Here is an 18,545-nt window from a genome sequence, read left to right on the forward strand (position 1 = left end):
TGCTCACACCCCCACAAGTGATTCGGATGCTTGGCACCTATGTTGCTATGGTACCCATCTAGCATACGTATATTCCACTGTGCTATTACACTTATCGGTCTTCCCATGATACCATTAGCTACTAATTGAGGGTACAGACCATGTGTCATCTGTAGCATATAACACAGTGTCTGGTATGGAGGAGTCACTTAAATACTTGTCAGATGAGGTCCATATGCTCTTAGAATTAGCATTTGTTTAGTGTGTACTCCACAATACCCAGAAGGCAATTTGCAATAAGGAAACTCAAAAAACAAACATGCACACCCCTGAATTTCACAAGATATTGCAAAAGGCACATGACTATAAAAACTATGCTGAAACCACAATTCCTAGAAAAAGTAATGGGCAAAAAAAATTTTGATTCGGTGGAGTCCGATGGCAAAACAAAGAAGGTTGCTGTTTGATCGCCAATTTTTCATACTGAAAACCCAACACTCATAACTGAGTTTGCCCTTGAAAAACTGCTAATAGAAGTTAGGTTCTAGAAAATATTCCTCATTTTTACAGAAGAATTTGAGCAAACAAATACACATAAGGAGACACTAGGCAATGGAATAGTGTTGCCAGGGGACAGGACTAAAGAGAGTACCTGTAGGTAAACCTTCTTCACGCCAGGCACGTAGTCTGCAATCCGGCCGAAGAGCAGCCGTCCAACTCCCGACGTGATGCCAATGCACATGAGAACCACCTCCTTGTTGGTTTCCTCTTTAAACCTTTCGTTCACATGTTTCACCTGCAGACCACAGAGAAGGAAGCCGCAGTAACTATGGGAGGAAACGCTGACAGGCCTCGAAGCACTGTACTAATGGCTTTGGGTCTTCTACAATGTTATGGAATCTCAGCCCCTGGCAACGTCAAATATTTATCAAAAGAGCTCTGTGAGAACATATGAAGGGAAGCTAACGTGATTTAGTGTGCATGAAAGGGATGAGAATTTTTATGAGGTCTTTTTAAATTTGTCATAAAGGGTTACCAACGCAACTTTATAAGTTAACCTCGATCCGTTCGCTAAAGGAAGAGAACAGCCTTTTGAACACAGCACACAACCTTGCTCTCTCAAGGTCACCCAAGGACCCAGCACATTATCTCTTCCCCTGAAAGGCAGCTGAGGGACCCATGCTGGAGTTTAAGCTCCGCGAGGAGGGCCTGAACCAAACGAACAGCCCTGGATTAAGTTGTATGGGGGCCTCCAGGATAAAAGCATAAGGTTGTCTACCTGTGAATTTGCCTATTTCTGTGAGCTTACGATATGGAGGCCGTGGAACAGTGTTGAACAGAAAAGCCCCCAGAGAGACTGCTTGGGGTCAAGTCCTGGTTCCATTCCTTATCAGCCTGTGACCCTGGGTAAGTTCTTACCCACCAGGGCCTCAGTTTCCTTGCTGGTCAATGGAGGTAGCAATAGTACTTCAAGGGGGCAGCTATAATTATTAAATATCTGTAGGAAGCATTAGAAGAGTGCCTGGCACACAGCTAATAATGATCGGATATTAATTTTAGCCTCATTATTTTAAAGGGGCCTTTCCTTTCCTTTACAGCCTAATTGCAACAATGACTGTAAGCCAGCAGCCTGACCATGTTGAAGAAGGCAGGTGTTACACTGGGTGACAACACGCAGCTCAGCACCCACCGTGAGCTTTGCTCCCACAGCCAGAGTTTAACAGCTTCACAGTTTGCCCCACCTCTCTTAGCATTTCCATTTTCTTCATGATCATCCATCTGTGCTCACAGCAAGGAGAAAAAGCACACTGTACTCCTACTGAGAGGTTATAACAAACACAGACAGCTGTTTCAAAGAGCCAGCCTCGCGGTGCCCCTGCACCAAACACTGGCCTGAATTCTGGAAGCCTGCAAAGCAGATTTCCCAACGCACACGTTATAAGTCAGTTCAAAGGCCCAGATGGTTCCCATGTGGCACTGGCAGGCTTCCCGGATGACATCTCCTTCAGAGACGTCCAGTTCGCATTTGTTAGCCACGTGGTTATGCACATCTGTCTCTTCCCTTTCAAAACTGGTAACTGTTCTCCTAACTTCTGTGTTTTCACTGGTCCAGAATAATCCTCCTAAATATGGTTCAATCTCATCAATTCCTTATTCACTAGTTGCCTGTTGCCTACATTTATACTCCTTAGTTTAGCATTAAAAGCCCTTCTTGACCTGTCACCAATCCATCTTTGTACCTTTATTACCTACCAACGCTGGACTCAGAAGTAGAGTAAATACCCAAATGCCTGCAGGACTCAAGCCCAGTGCATAAAACAGACCGCTGGAGAGGGGAGTGTTCCCACAGAAGACCACCAGTGTTGCCAAGTTACCGCCCAGCCCCCTTTTATTTTAAAAAGACAGCAGAAATCTAGACTTTTGTGTGGAAGTGCTGGCACCTTACTAAATTTAGAACCAACCCCATGATTCAACCCCACCCATGCAAGCCAAACAAAACTTCTGCAAACTGCATTAGGCCAGCTTTGATCTCAGCCCTAACCCATCTGGCCCAGCAGGATGGGTACATTCAGTGTCTAACACATTCTTACCTCACTACATTTCTGCTGCCGCTTCTACCTTCTTTGACTTTCTAATTTCTATCCATTCTTGAAGAGTCTGCTTAATCCCCCCTTTTCGGCAAAGCGGCCCTGGATTCCCTCAGCCTCCACCTCCTTCTTGTTAACTGCCTAAGGTTTTCACTGGCACCTTAAGTACTGGGTTCCTTCCCAGCCTTTAGAGCTTCTAACTCTAAATATACTCGAGTAAACTCTTCCCTGTCAAACTGGACATATCTACCTGCTGTGACAAAAGTACTTCAGGGTCACGATGCCCCATGCTGAACTCATCTCCCCTTACAACCTGTCCTCCCTCCATGTCAGTTAACACGACTGCCGTTGGCCCAACTACCCGAGGCAGGAACCTGGTAACTATCCTACCAGTAGATTACTCCCTCCCTCTCTTCAAATCCAACAGTGATTTGACCTCCTAAATCTCTGTCAGACACACTTCCTTTGGCCCACGTTCCTCACAGTGTTTCTTTGTTTCTTTATTTCTTATTTTTTTATTGAGAGGAATAGAGAAATAGAAACATCAATGATAAGAATCATTGATCCGCTGCCCCTGGATGTCCCCTACTAGGGATCCAGCCCGCAACCAGGGCATGTGCCCTTGACCAGAATTGAACCCAGGACCCTTCAGTCCACACGCCGACGCTCTATCCACTGAGGCCCCGACAGTGTTTCAATTCAGGTTCTTATCACTCCTCACCTAGACCACGACAACAGCCTCCTAGCAATGCTTCTTGCTTAAACGCCACTCCTAAATCTCTAGCCTATATTCTCTGAAACCATCAAGTTAAGTTCTCTGCCTAAAATCCGTTTACAGCGCCCATAACCTTCAGGGTAAAGTTCAAACTCTTGGTTTGACAGATAAAACTTTCCTCCTTTGCTACTGCAGCCTCACCTGCAGCTGCCTCCTTAGATTCTCCATGTTAATTAACACTGTGTTGTCCAATATGGCCTGAGCTATTCAGTACTTTAAATGTGGCTAGTCAAACTGAGATGTACTGTAAATGTAAAACACACAGCAAATATAGAAAACTTAGTGGGGGGGGGAGCACGCAAAATATCTCAATAATTTAAAAATATTGATTCCATGTTGAAATAGTATTTTGGCTATATTGATTAAATGAAATATGAAACTACTTTCATTTTGTTTTTTACTTTTTAACATATGGGGAAGGGCGGGGGAGGTGAAGAAGGGCAGAGAGGTGATAAATGGTGATGGAAGGAGACTTGGGGGGTGAACACACAATACGGTGTACAGATGATGTGGTGTAAAATTGTGTGCTTGAAACTTGTATAATTTTGTTAATCAGTGTCAACCAATAAAGTCAATAAGTAGAAAAAAATAAAATATGGCTGCTAAAAATGTTTAAATTCCATATGTGGCTTGCATTATATTTCTACTGAACAATGTTGGTCTAAGAAGTCCACTTGTGGCTGCAAAGGTAAGACAGCTGTCAATAAAGAGCCCCAAACTGTCTTATTCCTCCGAGCCCTTATTACTTCCCATAAGTGAGATATTAGATAAAGTAGAAAGAGATGGATTCCATCTCAATTCTGAAGAAAAAGAGTCACCTGGCCTAAAGAAGGTGGGATAGAATTAAGTGTGTTCATTGGATTTATTTGGAATTGGAATCTAGACTCTACTGTATTAACCCACTTCAGGAAGCACCCAAAGGACCTATTATAACTTTTTAAAATTATTTTTGTTGATTTCAGAGAGAAGGAGGGAGAGGGAGAAAGAGAAACATCAATGATGAGAAAGAATAATTGACTGGCTGCCTCCTATACTGCCCTTACTAGGGACTGAGCTGCAGCCCAGGCATGTGCCCTGACTGGAAATTGAACTGTGACCTGCTGGTTCATAGGTCGATGCTCAACCACTGAGCAACACTAGCCAGGCTCCCTCCACATTTTTAAGGGGATGGATGGTTTTTGCTTAATGTCTTGTGTATAATATTTACGTAATTTATTACATTACAAATATGATAAAAACGTTGGAGCATACAAGGTAAACTACAGGCATACTCTGAGGTATTGTAGGTTCAGTTCCAGGTCACCACAATAAAGCAAGCATCCCAATAAAGTGGTGAGTAGAAATCTTCTTGCCTTCAATTTGTAAAAAAAAAAACCCCAAAACACAGCAACTATAAAAGCAGCGATTATCATAATAAAGCAAGATATGCCTGTATATATCTTTGGTTAATAGTTCAAAAAAAGGGGGAACTGCAAGAGACTTAAAAGAAAGATAGCTTTCTTTCTTTTTTTTCTCTCTCTCTCCCTCCCGCCCTCCCTCCCTAATCCTCACTCGAGGACATTTTCCCATTGATTTTTAGAGAGAGTGGAAGGAAGGGAGAGGGGGGAGAAAGAGAGAGAAACATTGATGTGAGAGACACATTGATTGACTGCCTCCCACACTCACCATGACCCAGGCCAGGGGTGAAGCCTGCAACCTAGGTACATGCCCTTGATGGGAATCAAACCTGAGACCTTTCCATCTGAGGGCCAACACTCTAACCACTGAGCAACCAGCCCGGGCAAAGATAGCTTTATTCCTGACGGTGACTTGAAGTAACAGCTGACTGATGAAGTACCAAGTGCTTCCAGAGGCAGTACTTTTGGGACGCTAGGAAAGCAGGGCCAAAAGAGGCCCCGTAGAGCACTGCAGGATACGGAACTAAAAGACTACAACCGCCTTTGCAGAATGGAAGGGGGAAACGTCAACATGTCTCATCCCTTGTTGTTGCAGTTACTATGCACTTTGGAAGATACACAGATTCCAGGCATGCAGTCATCGGCTCTTTTCTGTGATGATTTTGATTCCCCGACCCTCTTGTCCTTCCTCTTCAGATATTGTCAAACTCAGAAGAGGGGTAGACAACAGGTAGGCATGTACACTCACTTTGTCTCTAGGAGAATGAAGTCTTTGGGCTGGAGCAGGGGACCTGTATCTTTTACATTTACATGGTACATCCAAAAACATGGCGAAAAATGCTAGACAGTATTTTCAGTGGTTTGGGAATGCAAAATGATTTCTGCAGTTTTTTACTTTTAACAGGTATACTGAGTTCAGAACACTTTCACTCTCTTCTTGCTTTTCACCCCAGAGATTAGCAACCTCAGCTTGTTGCCTCTCATTTGCTTGCAGTTTAGTTTCTTCTAAGACTATATCCATCCCCCATTTAAAATGCCATTCCATAACTCTAAAAGGGCATTCTGCTTAAATATACATTTTGATTGAACTTGTTGGGGTGACACTGGTTAATAAAATCACTATATAGGCTTCGGGTATATTAAATACACTTTTTAAAAGGTAAACTCAAAGAAAGGAGCCTGGCCCCTTTAAAAATTAGATGTACATTTGAAAGGGCGTAGGCAGCCTGCTAGATGGTTAATGGGTAATCTCAGAATTTGTTGCAAATCAAAACTTTACACTACCCTTTCACTTCAAAGTAAGATGAACAAGTCTTCTAATTGGAATGCGGGTTTGGTTTGTTTCTTCTTTCTTTTTTAGACAACTGTGTTTTCTCTATCTCTGTGTTTGCTAAGAAAAGGGAGTAAATTAAAACAAGTGGGGCATTCCCTTGGAAGTTTTACATGAGCACTGCACCCCAGTGAGGTGATTAAAGGTAGAAGAAAACTAACTCCACAGATTTGAGTACATAAAATTAAGCCCTTTACATCATATAAATATTGAAATATGACTTTATGGCCATTAGATAGGTATTGATTAGGTCAGCCGTAAAGTGTCATTTTAGCTTATTAAATCTGATCAACTGTGCTTTGAGAATAAACAGCTCTAAGGAATGCTTGAAGTAAAAATACAAAATGTCTTTGCCTGCCAGCACTTTTAAGGACTATCACTTTTAGGCACCCCAGTGTCTATTATTAATAAGATTTTCTGTCACGACTACACTTGTGGTGCAGGTATTGACTGCCGCCTCAGCAGCTGACCAAATGGAGAGCAGACCTTTGGCCCAACAGAAACTCTAGAAGGCATGGGTAGTTGGTTCTGTTTGTTTTAAACAGCCAGTCTTTCCAATTCATTACGCTGGGTTTCCATGGTGTCCATAATCACACATGGCACCATCAAGACACGTAAAAACCGGGACAGAGAAAAAAGAGGGAAGAGTTTCCAGAGTGAAGATTATTTAACAACAACAGGGCTTGAAAAAGAAGAGTTCAGAAGGAAGAAAGATGGCTGACGGTGGTCTAATTTTAAAAACATTTTCTAACTGTAAACAATCTTTAAAACCTTATTTTCCCTTTAAACCCCCCCCCCCCCAATTCTCCTTAGATTAAAACAAAACAATCCATCCTTGATATAGCATTATTTAGATCAGATTGAGATTTGACAAAATGTCCTACAGTAATTATCAACCCAAACCAATTTGGAGCCCAGCTGGTGTTGCTCAGTGATTGAGCATTGACCCATGAACCAGGAGGTCAGGATTCAATTCCCACTCAGGACACATGCCCAGGTTGTGGGCTCGATCCCCAGTAGAGGGTGTGCAGGAGGCAGCCAATTAATGATTCTCTCTATCATTAATGTTTCTCCCTCTCACTTACTCTCTCTGAAATCAATAAAAACATATTTTAAAAAAATTGGATTTAGATTCCAGTTCAATTAATCCTAATTTTTTAAAATTGATTTTAGAGAGATGGAGGGAGGATGGGAGTGAGAGAGAGACATCGATTGAGAGAGAGAGAGAGAGAGAAACATTGATTTGTTGTTCCACTTATTTATGCCTTCATGGGTTGATTCTTGTATATGCTCTGACCAGGGATCGAACCCACAACCTTGGCGTATGGACACAATTCTCTAACCAACTGAACTATCCAGCCAAGGCAGTCCTGAATTTGTGAAATTAAAATGGACTTCATCTTAAAGTAGAAAATAAACCACTAGGATTGTTAGGTAACTTGAAATTATTTAGTGACCCTGATAATAATTTCTGTTATAAACTTCACAAATCATCAAAAACTGTACTAGTCTTGGCCCTGGCCGGTTATCTCAGTTGGTTACAGCATCGTCCCTATATGGCAAGGTTGTGGGCTTGATCTTGAGTCAGGGAACATATAAGAAGCAACCAATAAATTGATAAATAAGTGGAACAAATTGGTATTTCTCTCCCCCCCACCCCACTTTCCTCTCTCTTTAAAATCAACCAATAAATTAAAAAATTAAAAACAAACTGTACTAGTCTTTCCTGGTACAATGAAATTTGTTTAATTTGTTGGGATGTTTTTTCCAAATTATAAGAAAAAGTTTATTTAGAAAGTCACAGAGGTATTAAGACGTAAGCCACAGAAGTGGGCCCAGGAAACTTCTTCCTCGAGCTTAGGAAAAAGAACCCTTCCACTGTTGTCACTTCCGGAGGAAAGGAGGTGGGGAGAGGCTCAGGCATGCTCCAGAGAGAGAGCCGCCATCTGTTGGTTTATTTACATTTTTATTCATTACACCTAAGTCCAGATGTGATTCTGAACAGTGTCTTTCTTGGAATCTCATTTTTGGCACACCAGATTCACCACTCTCTGACCCTTGATTCCTGGCTAGTTCATTCCATGGATGAACACAGTGGAATGCGAATTGTTCAGACAGTGTCTTTCTGAGCAGGAGTGACAGGGCCTCTACTCTGGCCATCACATTGGCTCCAGAGGCTCAGCCACGGTCTACAGCACTTTGAAGAAGCACGGTGGTTGCAAAGACTCTGATGTGGCATCATGTGTTTCCATTTGGCATTTGTTTGTATTTTTTAAGGATATGCTCTTTTAAACTTACTCCTGGATTTACCTGGTAACAAGTCACCCATGGGCTAAATGTGCATGCACATAAACCCATGTGTGAGTTATGCAGTCAGTAATCAGTAGATGAACTGCATGACTTTGGAAAAGTAGTCCAAAATGAACAAATGCATCCAACAAAAGGCTAGTTCAATTAAACCTAAATTTTGGAATTTTAAAATAAATTTCATACTAAAATAGGAAGGGATAATTTCAGAAAGTATTATTTAAATCACTAGAACTTCACTTATTTAATGACCCTGGCAAGAATGTCAGTAAGCCAGATATTTTGTAAATTATCAAAATTGGTTCCATTTCTTCTTTTTGTTTTTGTATGTGTTTTTATTTTTTTTCCTTTTTATTGAATTTATTGTGACACTGGTTAACAAAATAATATATGTTTCAGGTGCACAATTCCACAGCACATCATCTGTACACTGTATTGTGTTCACTACCTAAATCAAGTCTCCTTCCATCACCATTTATGCCCTCGATACCCTCCCCCACCTCTTTGTTCCCCCTCCCTCCTAGCAATAACCACAGTATTTCTTCTTGAACAATGAAAGATGTGTAGACTGGTGGTTTATTGAAAAAAAAATTTTTTTTAACTTTTTTTGAGAGAAGCAGAGAAATTGGAGCATTAGTTCTTATTCAGCTTCTTAATTTTACCTTTAATGCTAAAGTTTGAACAAAGATTTACCTTCCATAAAAATTCTATCTTCTAACCTCACCTCACTAAAATTCCATCAGACCAGTGATGTTGGCTAAAGAGCTCCTTTACCAAAGCCTCTATCCTCCTTTCTCCTCTAGTCTTTGTAAGACATAGAATATTGAGTCTTTTCTAGTAATTCTAAGAATTATCTCATTGCTAACTCTCTCCTCAGTATCACTTCAAATTAAATTTTTAAAAATCTGGATGAAGATTAAAATCGTTAGGGTTAGGCCAAGATCAGTTTTACTTACACTGCTGTCATTTCCACATACTTCTGGGATTGTCTACCCCTATATTTTACCCTTTCTTAAGAATAAGACTATTCTAGAGTTTGGGGGGTGGGGGTGGGTATGATTAACATTATTTTAAACATGTTCAGGTTTGTCTTGTGATTTTAAAGCATTTGGGAAGCAAAGGACCACACCCCTATAGGAGGATAGATAAGAAAATGAAGGTCTAGGTCTGGATTAAGGCAACTGGCATAGCAGAGAACACTTTTGTGGACAGAGTTGGAAGGCCTACGAGGAGTAGGAAAAAAGAATGTCAAATTATGAGCTCTACTCCTTACTAATTCTAAGATCTTAGGTATCAGTTTTCTGATCTCAAATACTGCACACTGGTTCACAATACGGGTAGTACCACCCGCTGGGTGTATCTTTCCAATACAGTTGTGTCCAAGAATTACGTATTTTAAAATACATATTTTAAACTATTACAGAAATTCCCATTTTAATTTTTTATTTTAATAAAGTTCACATCACCTTACATTTACCACTTTAACCATTTTAATTGATTTTTTAGAAAGAAAGCAGGGGGAAGAGAGAGAGAGAGAGAGAGAGAGAGAGTGAGAGAGAGAGAGAGAGAGAAACATTGATTTGCTGTTCCACACTGTTATTCCACTTATTTATGTATTCATTGATCCTTATATGTGTCCTAACCAGGGATCAAACCCACCACCTTGATGTATTGGTTGACGTGCTGACCACTGAACCACCTGGCCAGGGCATACTCGAACCATTTTTAAGTGTACAGTTCAGTGGCAATGAAGTACACTCAACTTCCTGTCAATCATCACCATCATTGATTTATAGAACTTTTTCATTTTCCCAAACTAAAACTCTGGACTATCAAACAATAACTCATCTCCCCTTTTCCCGCAGCCTTTAGCAACTCCCATTCTACTTTCCATATCTATGAATTTGACTACGTTAGGCACCTCATCTAAGTGGAATCATATAGTACTTGATCTTTTGTGTCTGGCTTATTTCACTTATCATGTCTTCAACGTCCACCCACATTATAGCATGTGTCCCAAGCATTATCTTAAAAAATATATATATATATAATTTAAAAATGTTTTTATTGATTTTCAGAGAGACAGGAAAGGAGGAGAGAGATGGAAACATCGAGAGGTAAACATCAACACAGATTGCCTGCCTCCTGCACACCGCTGCTGGGGATCGAGCCTGAAACCCGGGCATGTACCCCTAGCCGGGAATTGAACTGGTGACCTCCTGGTGCATAGGTGGACACTCAACCACTGAACCACACCGGCCGGGATAAAATATATATTATTTTATTCATAAACTACTTCTTTGACTTCTCCTTTTTGTTATAGATAGGCATTGGCCTTTTTTTAAAAAAAATTATGTGTACAGGTAGGTTTATGATCCAGGAATTTTATTTCAGAAATAAAATAGGAGGCACTGGATCTGACACACTGCTCTAGACATGTGACAGGGCTGTAGAGCTTAAAAAGAAAGAGGTGTGATGGGACACTAGATCTGAGTCATCCCAACCCCTGGATTCAGAGTGGCCCTAAGAGCTGAAGAGCAGGAGGAGCAAGGAGATGCCTGGCAGAGAATTATGAAAAGTCAGGAACATAAAAAGGAAACCATGTGATCACATAAGCAAAGAGAGTTAAGTAGGGACAGGGATGCTTGATTTATGTTGTAGCTATTATAATTCTTTTTAAATTCAATAATCAATATATGGCAGCATTTTTAATCCCAGAGATGTGTACATGGGTCTAGAGGGGCATGGGCCTGTGTTAGTCTACTACTCACTAGTGTGATCACCCTCATGCATGCCATTCTCCGGAGGCAGCTGGAAGAAGGTACAAAGCTTAGGAGGTATTATTTTACATGAGCAGGGCTGACTATGTACCTCTTGTCACCCATTTCCACATCTTTAAATTATCCTACATTGAAATCAGAGTAGATACGCATACTTTTACTTCTATTATGTGAGCTTTCAACCACACCCTGTCACTAACTATGTGACCAGAGAAATACTCTAAACCAGTTAACTCCTTTCCTTGTAAGACAGATATAAAAGTGTTCCTGCTTTTAGGAGTTATATATTGAAGATCAAAGAAAGGACGAACTTGAAGAACATATGGTGTTATTACAATGAAAAGTAGTTATCAGCAGGGAAATTAGTAGACCTCATATTTCAGCAGTTCAACCAAGCTATAGCTCAACCTGAAAATGGCCAAAAAATCTTTGCATGCCAGGCACATGCTAGGCGCTGGGGATGGAGCACTGAAGGGGGCTCCGTCCCTGCGCTTGCAACGTGTTCAGTCTACCTTACCTGTTTCTTCTGGATCAGTTCCTGAGGTGTCAGGACACTTCCAACATAAAACTCCCCACTGTCTTTTGCAGATAAATCCACACTTTTCACCAGCCTTTCCCGTACTTTCACTGAACACACTATACAATAGGAGGGTCTAACAAAAATATGCGACTGCTACATTTCAACTTAAGTAAAAATTAGATCTTTTAAAATATTTGTGGATTTCTTTCTCCCTAGCAAATTTTAAATCCTTTGGTGATTTGGGGCCTCCATCCTAGAGATAATTTTCATGCTTGAATAAATCATGCATCATTTCTAAAAAAACTATTGAATTATCTACAAATACTTATTTTTTACTAACTAAATATAATTTGGAACGTGTGACAAACTTCTTCTGCCTTACGAAAAGCAGCAGCTCTGTTTTAGTTTAATTATTGGTAAATGATTAGTTTTCTAGATTTCTTATGTATTATGTCCTGTTCTCCTATCAAGTTCCTATACTAGTATATTACAACTTTAAAAAATACTCAAAAGAAAAAAAAACACCTAACTTGTGTTAATGAGGGTGTTCTGTAGATATTTAACTTCACCATTAATGAGTCACAAGTGGCCAGTGAAGACCCTTATTCATCTAAAGTAGGAGAATGCTGGTGAATACCGCCCAAGGTATAAAATGGATAAATGGGCAAATTTGCACTAACCTGAGTAGTCAAATTGCAGCAGATGTTGAGATCTGCAGGGAAATAAATGCAAGGTTAGAAAAGCAAGAAAAGCATAGACACCATTGAAAAAATCTAAGAGAAGTGGGAATAAAATGGAGGAGAAAAGATGTCCAATCATTCATGTAATAACCACAGGAGAACTGAGCGACAGTAGTGTATTATTAGAAGATATAAGTAGTGCATAAAGTCTCTGAAGAAAAAGCAATGCTTGGGTACTCTGTAGGAATGAATTTTCAACATGCAGATTTTAATACAGGGTGAGGCAAAAGTAGGTTTACAGTTGTTCATATGGAAAACAGTAATTAATAAATAGTAACACAAGAATAAACTGTTTTGCATACTCACAACTGTAAACCTACTTTGCCACACTCTGCATACATTTAAGGTTTGGACATTTCCTACGTTGACATTTACTTGGCGTAGCAGGCAAGATTCCAAAGAAGCCCACACAGGACCACCTGCAGACCTGGACCTGGTGCTAGACCCCAACAAGGCCCTTTGTGCCCCACCAGCATTGGGTGAACTTGGGTCACTAGTCTCTCAGAATCCCGGTCCTGCTTTAGGATCCTGACTTGATTGGAGCTGTTCTTAGAAAACCCTCAAGGTGGACAGCGTTGAAATAATCCGGGACAAGGCAAAAGATGAGCGGCTGCTTTTAATTGGATTGCTTATTGAAAGTCTGAACAGAATCTCTGCTGGTTAAATGAGAGACTGAACTCTCCCTAGCTCGGAAAGAGAAATGATACTTGCTTCCAAAGTCAGTGGGGAGATGATAGTTGTTTCAGATCCCCAAATCCGAAGTGGCAGAGATGGGCAGTACCAGGCATCCAGGTGGTAATGCAACCAATCCCCGAGAAGCTGGTGCTTCCCAGGCCGACAAGCCCTGGACAGTCCGCCTCCCATTTAATATTAAGATGGCCAAGATGAGTCCCCTTTAATATTTCTAAATTAATCTTTTGTGTGCACAATTAGGAAAAGCCAGCTATATTTTCACTGGTCTCTCAAAGTTTCAAAAAGAGGATTTACATAAATGGGTCAACAACCTATGATGTCTTTTAGGTGTCAAAACAATTTTTTGAAGTATTAAAAATGGATGCCCTTATTTTTAAATGGGACAGGTCATTTGGAACTTGACTTCTCAAGGACAGATATAAATTGTGAATGCTTTAAAAACAAAACTTATATCCAACTATTATTTTATAAACTGTGAGTTTTTCTCATGACAACAGGTCTCTGTTTAGGTCTGTCTGTGTCTATATATGTATGCTGGAAAGGTGAGAAAATTTTCTACCTCCAGATGGTATTATTAAAATTAACTTAAAGGCAAGCAGTTGTAAGGATTGGGTATTCTAAAATTATCAGAAATATAGAAACTAACTCAAATGCTTTTCAAGTGCACGTGATCTAAGGTTCTCTTTAGTAAATAAGTTAAAGTTTGTTGGTTTAATTAGGACAGACATGTCTTTTGAGTTACTGAAATCAAATAAACTATTTCTACTTTACCTGGGTTTACAAAAATAAGGTAATGTAAATAATTGACTCTGACATCAATGAAATTTGTTTCTAGAGGTTATAAAATTTCTTCATAAATTTGTCACGCTAAATAATGCTAATTGCTTACTTCTTAGTTTTCAATGCAAATTGAGGTTTAAAATCTCAATATATGTAGGAATAACTTTGTAGTGTCCCAGAAGGGTCCCTGGATCACCTCAAAAGATTTGTTTTTATGTTATACTAGAGGCCCGGTGCACAAAATTTATGCGCTGTAGGGGGGGGGCGCCCTCAGCCCAGCCTGTGCCCTCTCGCAGTCCAGGACCCCTCACTCCTTACCGCTTGGCTCGCTGCTCCTTAGCACTGCCACGGAAGTGGGAGAGGCTCCTGCCACCGCCACTTCACTTGCCAGCCATGAGCCTGGCTTCTGACTGAGCAGAACTCCCCCTGTGGGAGTGCACTGACCATCAGGGGGCAGCTCCTGCATTGAGTGTCTGCCCCCTGGTGGTCAGTGTGCATCATAGCGACTGGTCGTTCTGGTCATTTCACTGTAAAGGTCACTTAGGCTTTTATTATATAGACTAGAGGCCCGTTGCAGGAAGATTCCTGCAAGAATAGGGCTTCCTGAGGCCGGAGTGAAGCGGAGAAGGGAGCAAAGCTCCCTCCCATCTCCGCTGGCTCACTCCCTCCCTTCTCTGCCGCTTCACTCCCTCCCATCTCCACTGTCTCGCTCTCTCCTGTCTCTGCTGCTTCGCTCCCTCCCATCTCCATTACCTCAGCTCCATTCCCTTCTCCACTGCTTCACTCCTTTCTGCAGTGCTTGGCTTTCTTCTACGCTGTCTTTAGTCTTCGCTCCGCACCTGTCTATGCAAATTAACCGCCATCTTTGTTGGGTTAATTTGCTTATCGCTCTGACTGGCTGGTGGGCATAGCAGAGGGATGGTCAATTTGCATGTTTCTCTTTTATTAGTGTAGATTGCATGGGAAGCATTGTAAAATAAGTGATGAAAGCAACTTCTAGGGTGTGTTGCATGGGTAAACAATGGTTGGAAATTACACAAATAGGGCTATGGGAAACCCAAGACAGCCACTTAATTGGTTCTTCAAAGCTCCTTAAACAACCCCATTTTTTGGTTTTTGCATTCCTTCATGCATCATAGTGTGTTTAAGCTGTGTTTAGGAGAAGGAACTTGACAGGGCTGACATTATTGAATGGAGATATCTTACACTATTGCCAAGATTTAATAAAGTCACTCCAAGAAAATGAATAGGTAACCACTTCCTTTCACAGTGAGCTCCCAGGAGACAAACTCTTTAGATTTTGTTTTTTGGAAAGGATATCAAATAAAAGGAACTCTTCAACCTCTTTAAAAGGGACCTTCTCAGGTACCTAACTTCAAATGGACATCTACCCTTTTCTCTGACACTCGCCTTCACCTACAACAAATATCAAAGACTCCTCTAGGATGAGAAGCTGCTGGCATCAGAGATGGACAGCTATCCCGAGACAATAAAGCCAGTTTAACTGCTACTGGCAACTTTGAAGAACTGGACTGTCAAATTGGTAAAGTAATCAATCTCTTGATTGGAAAAGGAACCCTATGAGTTGACTTGGGCATATGTAAAGTAAAAAACAATCTCTTTCCTCAATTACATAATTCTGTTTCTACTATGCACACATACATTTTAGGCTATGATAAGCTTCAATTTACTATGTATGGAAATTTTTGGCTGTTACACCTAGTTTTGCCACTTGTTTAACTGTGAGTTCTGGCAAGCAACTTAAACTTTCTGTGCCTTAGTTCCTTTAGCAGTCTAAAAAAAAGTGCACTTAAATGTCCTGTACAATCCCTTTCAACTCCTAAATTACTGTAATACCTTTTTTCAGGAATTTGCATATTTTATTTACAAGCTATACTCTTAAGACTGAGGCTCAAGCCCAGGCTGCACCTGGCACCAACCTTGCAACACTGAGCAAGTAGTCTTACCATCCTGTTTAAAAAAAAAGGATGAAACAGGCCAAAATGGAGTCACTTTTGCTAAGCCATATCACTAAACCAAAACTTAATATCCTAATTGCAATTTCAGCCTCTCCTGGGAGTGGAATTTTAAACCAATCAGTTTGGGATTTCCTAAACACTACTGAGGTAATCTGCCTGTTAAGACTCCCTGCTGTCTCCCAAGGGAAGGTGTCCTTGCCTGAAATAACCCACTCTTCTAACTTCTTAGTCCGACCCTCTTTCTGCCTATAAAAACCTTCCATTTTATACAACTCATCAGAGTGTCCTTCTAGGTGCTAGATGGGATGCTGCCTGATTTATGAATTGCTTAATAGATCTTCAAATTTACTCAGTTGAATTTTTTAACACATCTGGTGAATTTTTTAACAACTTCTGATGGCATTCTGGGACAATGAGAAACAGACACAGCGCCACAAACACAATTTTGAGGTCACTGTCTTTCTCCAAGTATCCCTGGGACATTGGTGAGTCCCTCCGGTTTTTCACGCTGCTCTCTGAGTTCAGCTCCAGATCTGAACATCTTTCCTTTCCAGGTCAGGTCAGTTTGAGATGGGAGACAATTCTACAGGATTTCTGGTACCAACAATTAGCTAATCACACACAACCTTATTATTGATGTGACAGTAAGCTGCAACTCTATCATATGACCTATATATTTATGGTTCAAGACAGGGCATTCACACTTGTTGTATTGGCTGTTGTCAATTTTTTATTTGACAATCTAAGGAAAAAGAGGTCAGTGCCCCTGACTAAACAGTCAAGTGTTGCATGTTTAAAAATTCTTCCAGCACACCAATTGAAAGTCACTGGGTTAAAGGATTGTACCTGGAGCCAAATGAGTTAGCAGACTCTTTCACCCAGAGCCAAGCACCTAGCCTTTCAGACTGCAAGGAAAGTAGGATATATTTTTTACTACAAAACGGTATGAGAAATGAAACTGCATTTTTGTTAAGTGAGAATAGTTTTGTTTAAATTAGAATTTCTGATTACAAAGGATAAACTAAATGTATACAAAAAGCTGAAGAGAGAAAGAGAATTTTACCTTGTGGCTAAAAATTAATTATTGTTAAGGATTTTAAAATTAATTTAATATCAATGGAGTATTTATGTAAAATCAAAACTTAATTTTTTCACCCGCTAAAGGTTTTTTTTGAGTAATCTGTTGAAAGCAAATGTCTGTGTTTTATATTATCTTAACCAGGTCTTTGATTACTTAAGAAAACTGAATCTTCTCAATAGTATGAGTTAACTTCCTATATTTGTCTTTGTAATATTTTATTGTCACTTTGGTAAAATATATAATGAAATGCTGTTTCATAATAATCTGTGATCCTTATTTATTTAGTCAAGTGTCCAAACCTTTTGATATTTTTGACAAAACTCCAAAAATCAAATTCTAAATGAAGTCTTTTTGGACTTCAAACTAACTTGGAGATTTCCCAGAGAGCCCCTGAGAGACAGAAGGGAAACTTGCAAGATGAAAAAACTTTGGTCTAGGTCCAGAGTGGCTGATAATGGGCAGCATTCCACCTCTGACCCAATGAAGGACCAGCAGACTCTTTCAACAAAAGAACATAAGGCTTAGAGTGTTCAAACCCCAGCTCTGAGCATAACTCCGTGAGTGACCTTGAACAAGTACAGCTTAGCAGAGTCATTTCCTTAGGTCTAAGTATATAGTTATTTATTACACTTATTACACTCAGCCTTGTGATGGTTATGTGAGATTTTGTGAGCATGCCTGACACGTGATAGTCTTGACAAGTGACCCTGAATCTCCCTCTAAGGAAGCCACACAGAGACAGAAGCTATTCCTAGTTGCCCTGAGCTCCAGGCTTAGTGCAGTATACCTGCTGGGACTACAACATGAACAGAGGGGCCCTAGCTAGTGAGGTTGAACAGCCACATTCCATTTTTGACCCATGAGAGCATTTGGCATCAATCAAAGCTATAAAATATCTCTTGAGGCATCACATGCTCAACTTATTGGCTTGTTTGCCTCAAATTTTCATTTCTAATTAAAAAGTACAACTTGTTTGTTCCCAATTACAACTGGTCTTGGGGTCCACTTAATTACCCTGTTGGCAAGCAAATGAGATCCTTCTATTAGGTTGAAGTTTCTTTTGAGAACAGTTGATTACTATCTGCCATAAAACGGAACACACATATCTAATCATGAATTTTTTTTTTGAAAACAGGCTAATACACCTATGTTGAAGATTTCAACATGAGTCAGTCATTTTCTCTTTGATAGAGAACTATGTGGGTTTAAAACTTAAAAACTAAAGTTACCCAACTATCCTATGTTACAGAGTTGAAGAACACAGGTACTAAATATCTGTTTTCAAAGGTGAGTGAGTAGTGGTGTGGAGATGTGAAGCAATTAAAATTCAACCATCCTCCTCATATTGAGGATGGAGCCTTGAGAAAAGTTGTGTCACCATAGTCACTGCTCTGTGGTCAGTGCTTTACGCTATGTGGACTTGTAGTTGGCCTCCAGCTTCCACATCCTCATGCTAGTCTTATACACACCAAGGCTCTTCGAGTTTTCAGTTGCTACACAGTAGGGCAGACACCAATTGTTTAGCTTTTCTTGTTGATGAGGATAGCCACCAAGAATTCCTTTTCCCTCCTTCCATACACTAACAATTACTACAGA

At 40.3% G+C, this 18,545-nt stretch overlaps 1 protein-coding gene across 3 annotated transcripts in view; it reads right to left on the reverse strand.

Annotated features, from left to right (window-relative positions):
- Window positions 1–18,545, reverse strand: part of SLC16A10 (solute carrier family 16 (aromatic amino acid transporter), member 10) — a 68,989-nt gene that overhangs the window by 11,233 nt on the left and 39,211 nt on the right. For all 3 annotated transcript variants that reach the window (XM_015561645.1, XM_015561644.1, XM_015561643.1), the window contains exon 4: window positions 632–775. In XM_015561645.1, the coding sequence (XP_015417131.1) occupies window positions 632–775 (144 nt within the window). The remainder of the gene's footprint in view (window positions 1–631; window positions 776–18,545) is intronic.

The sequence above is a fragment of the Myotis davidii genome, unplaced genomic scaffold (genome assembly GCF_000327345.1).
Source record: "Myotis davidii unplaced genomic scaffold, ASM32734v1 scaffold196, whole genome shotgun sequence".
Classification (NCBI taxonomy): Eukaryota; Metazoa; Chordata; class Mammalia; order Chiroptera; family Vespertilionidae; genus Myotis; species Myotis davidii.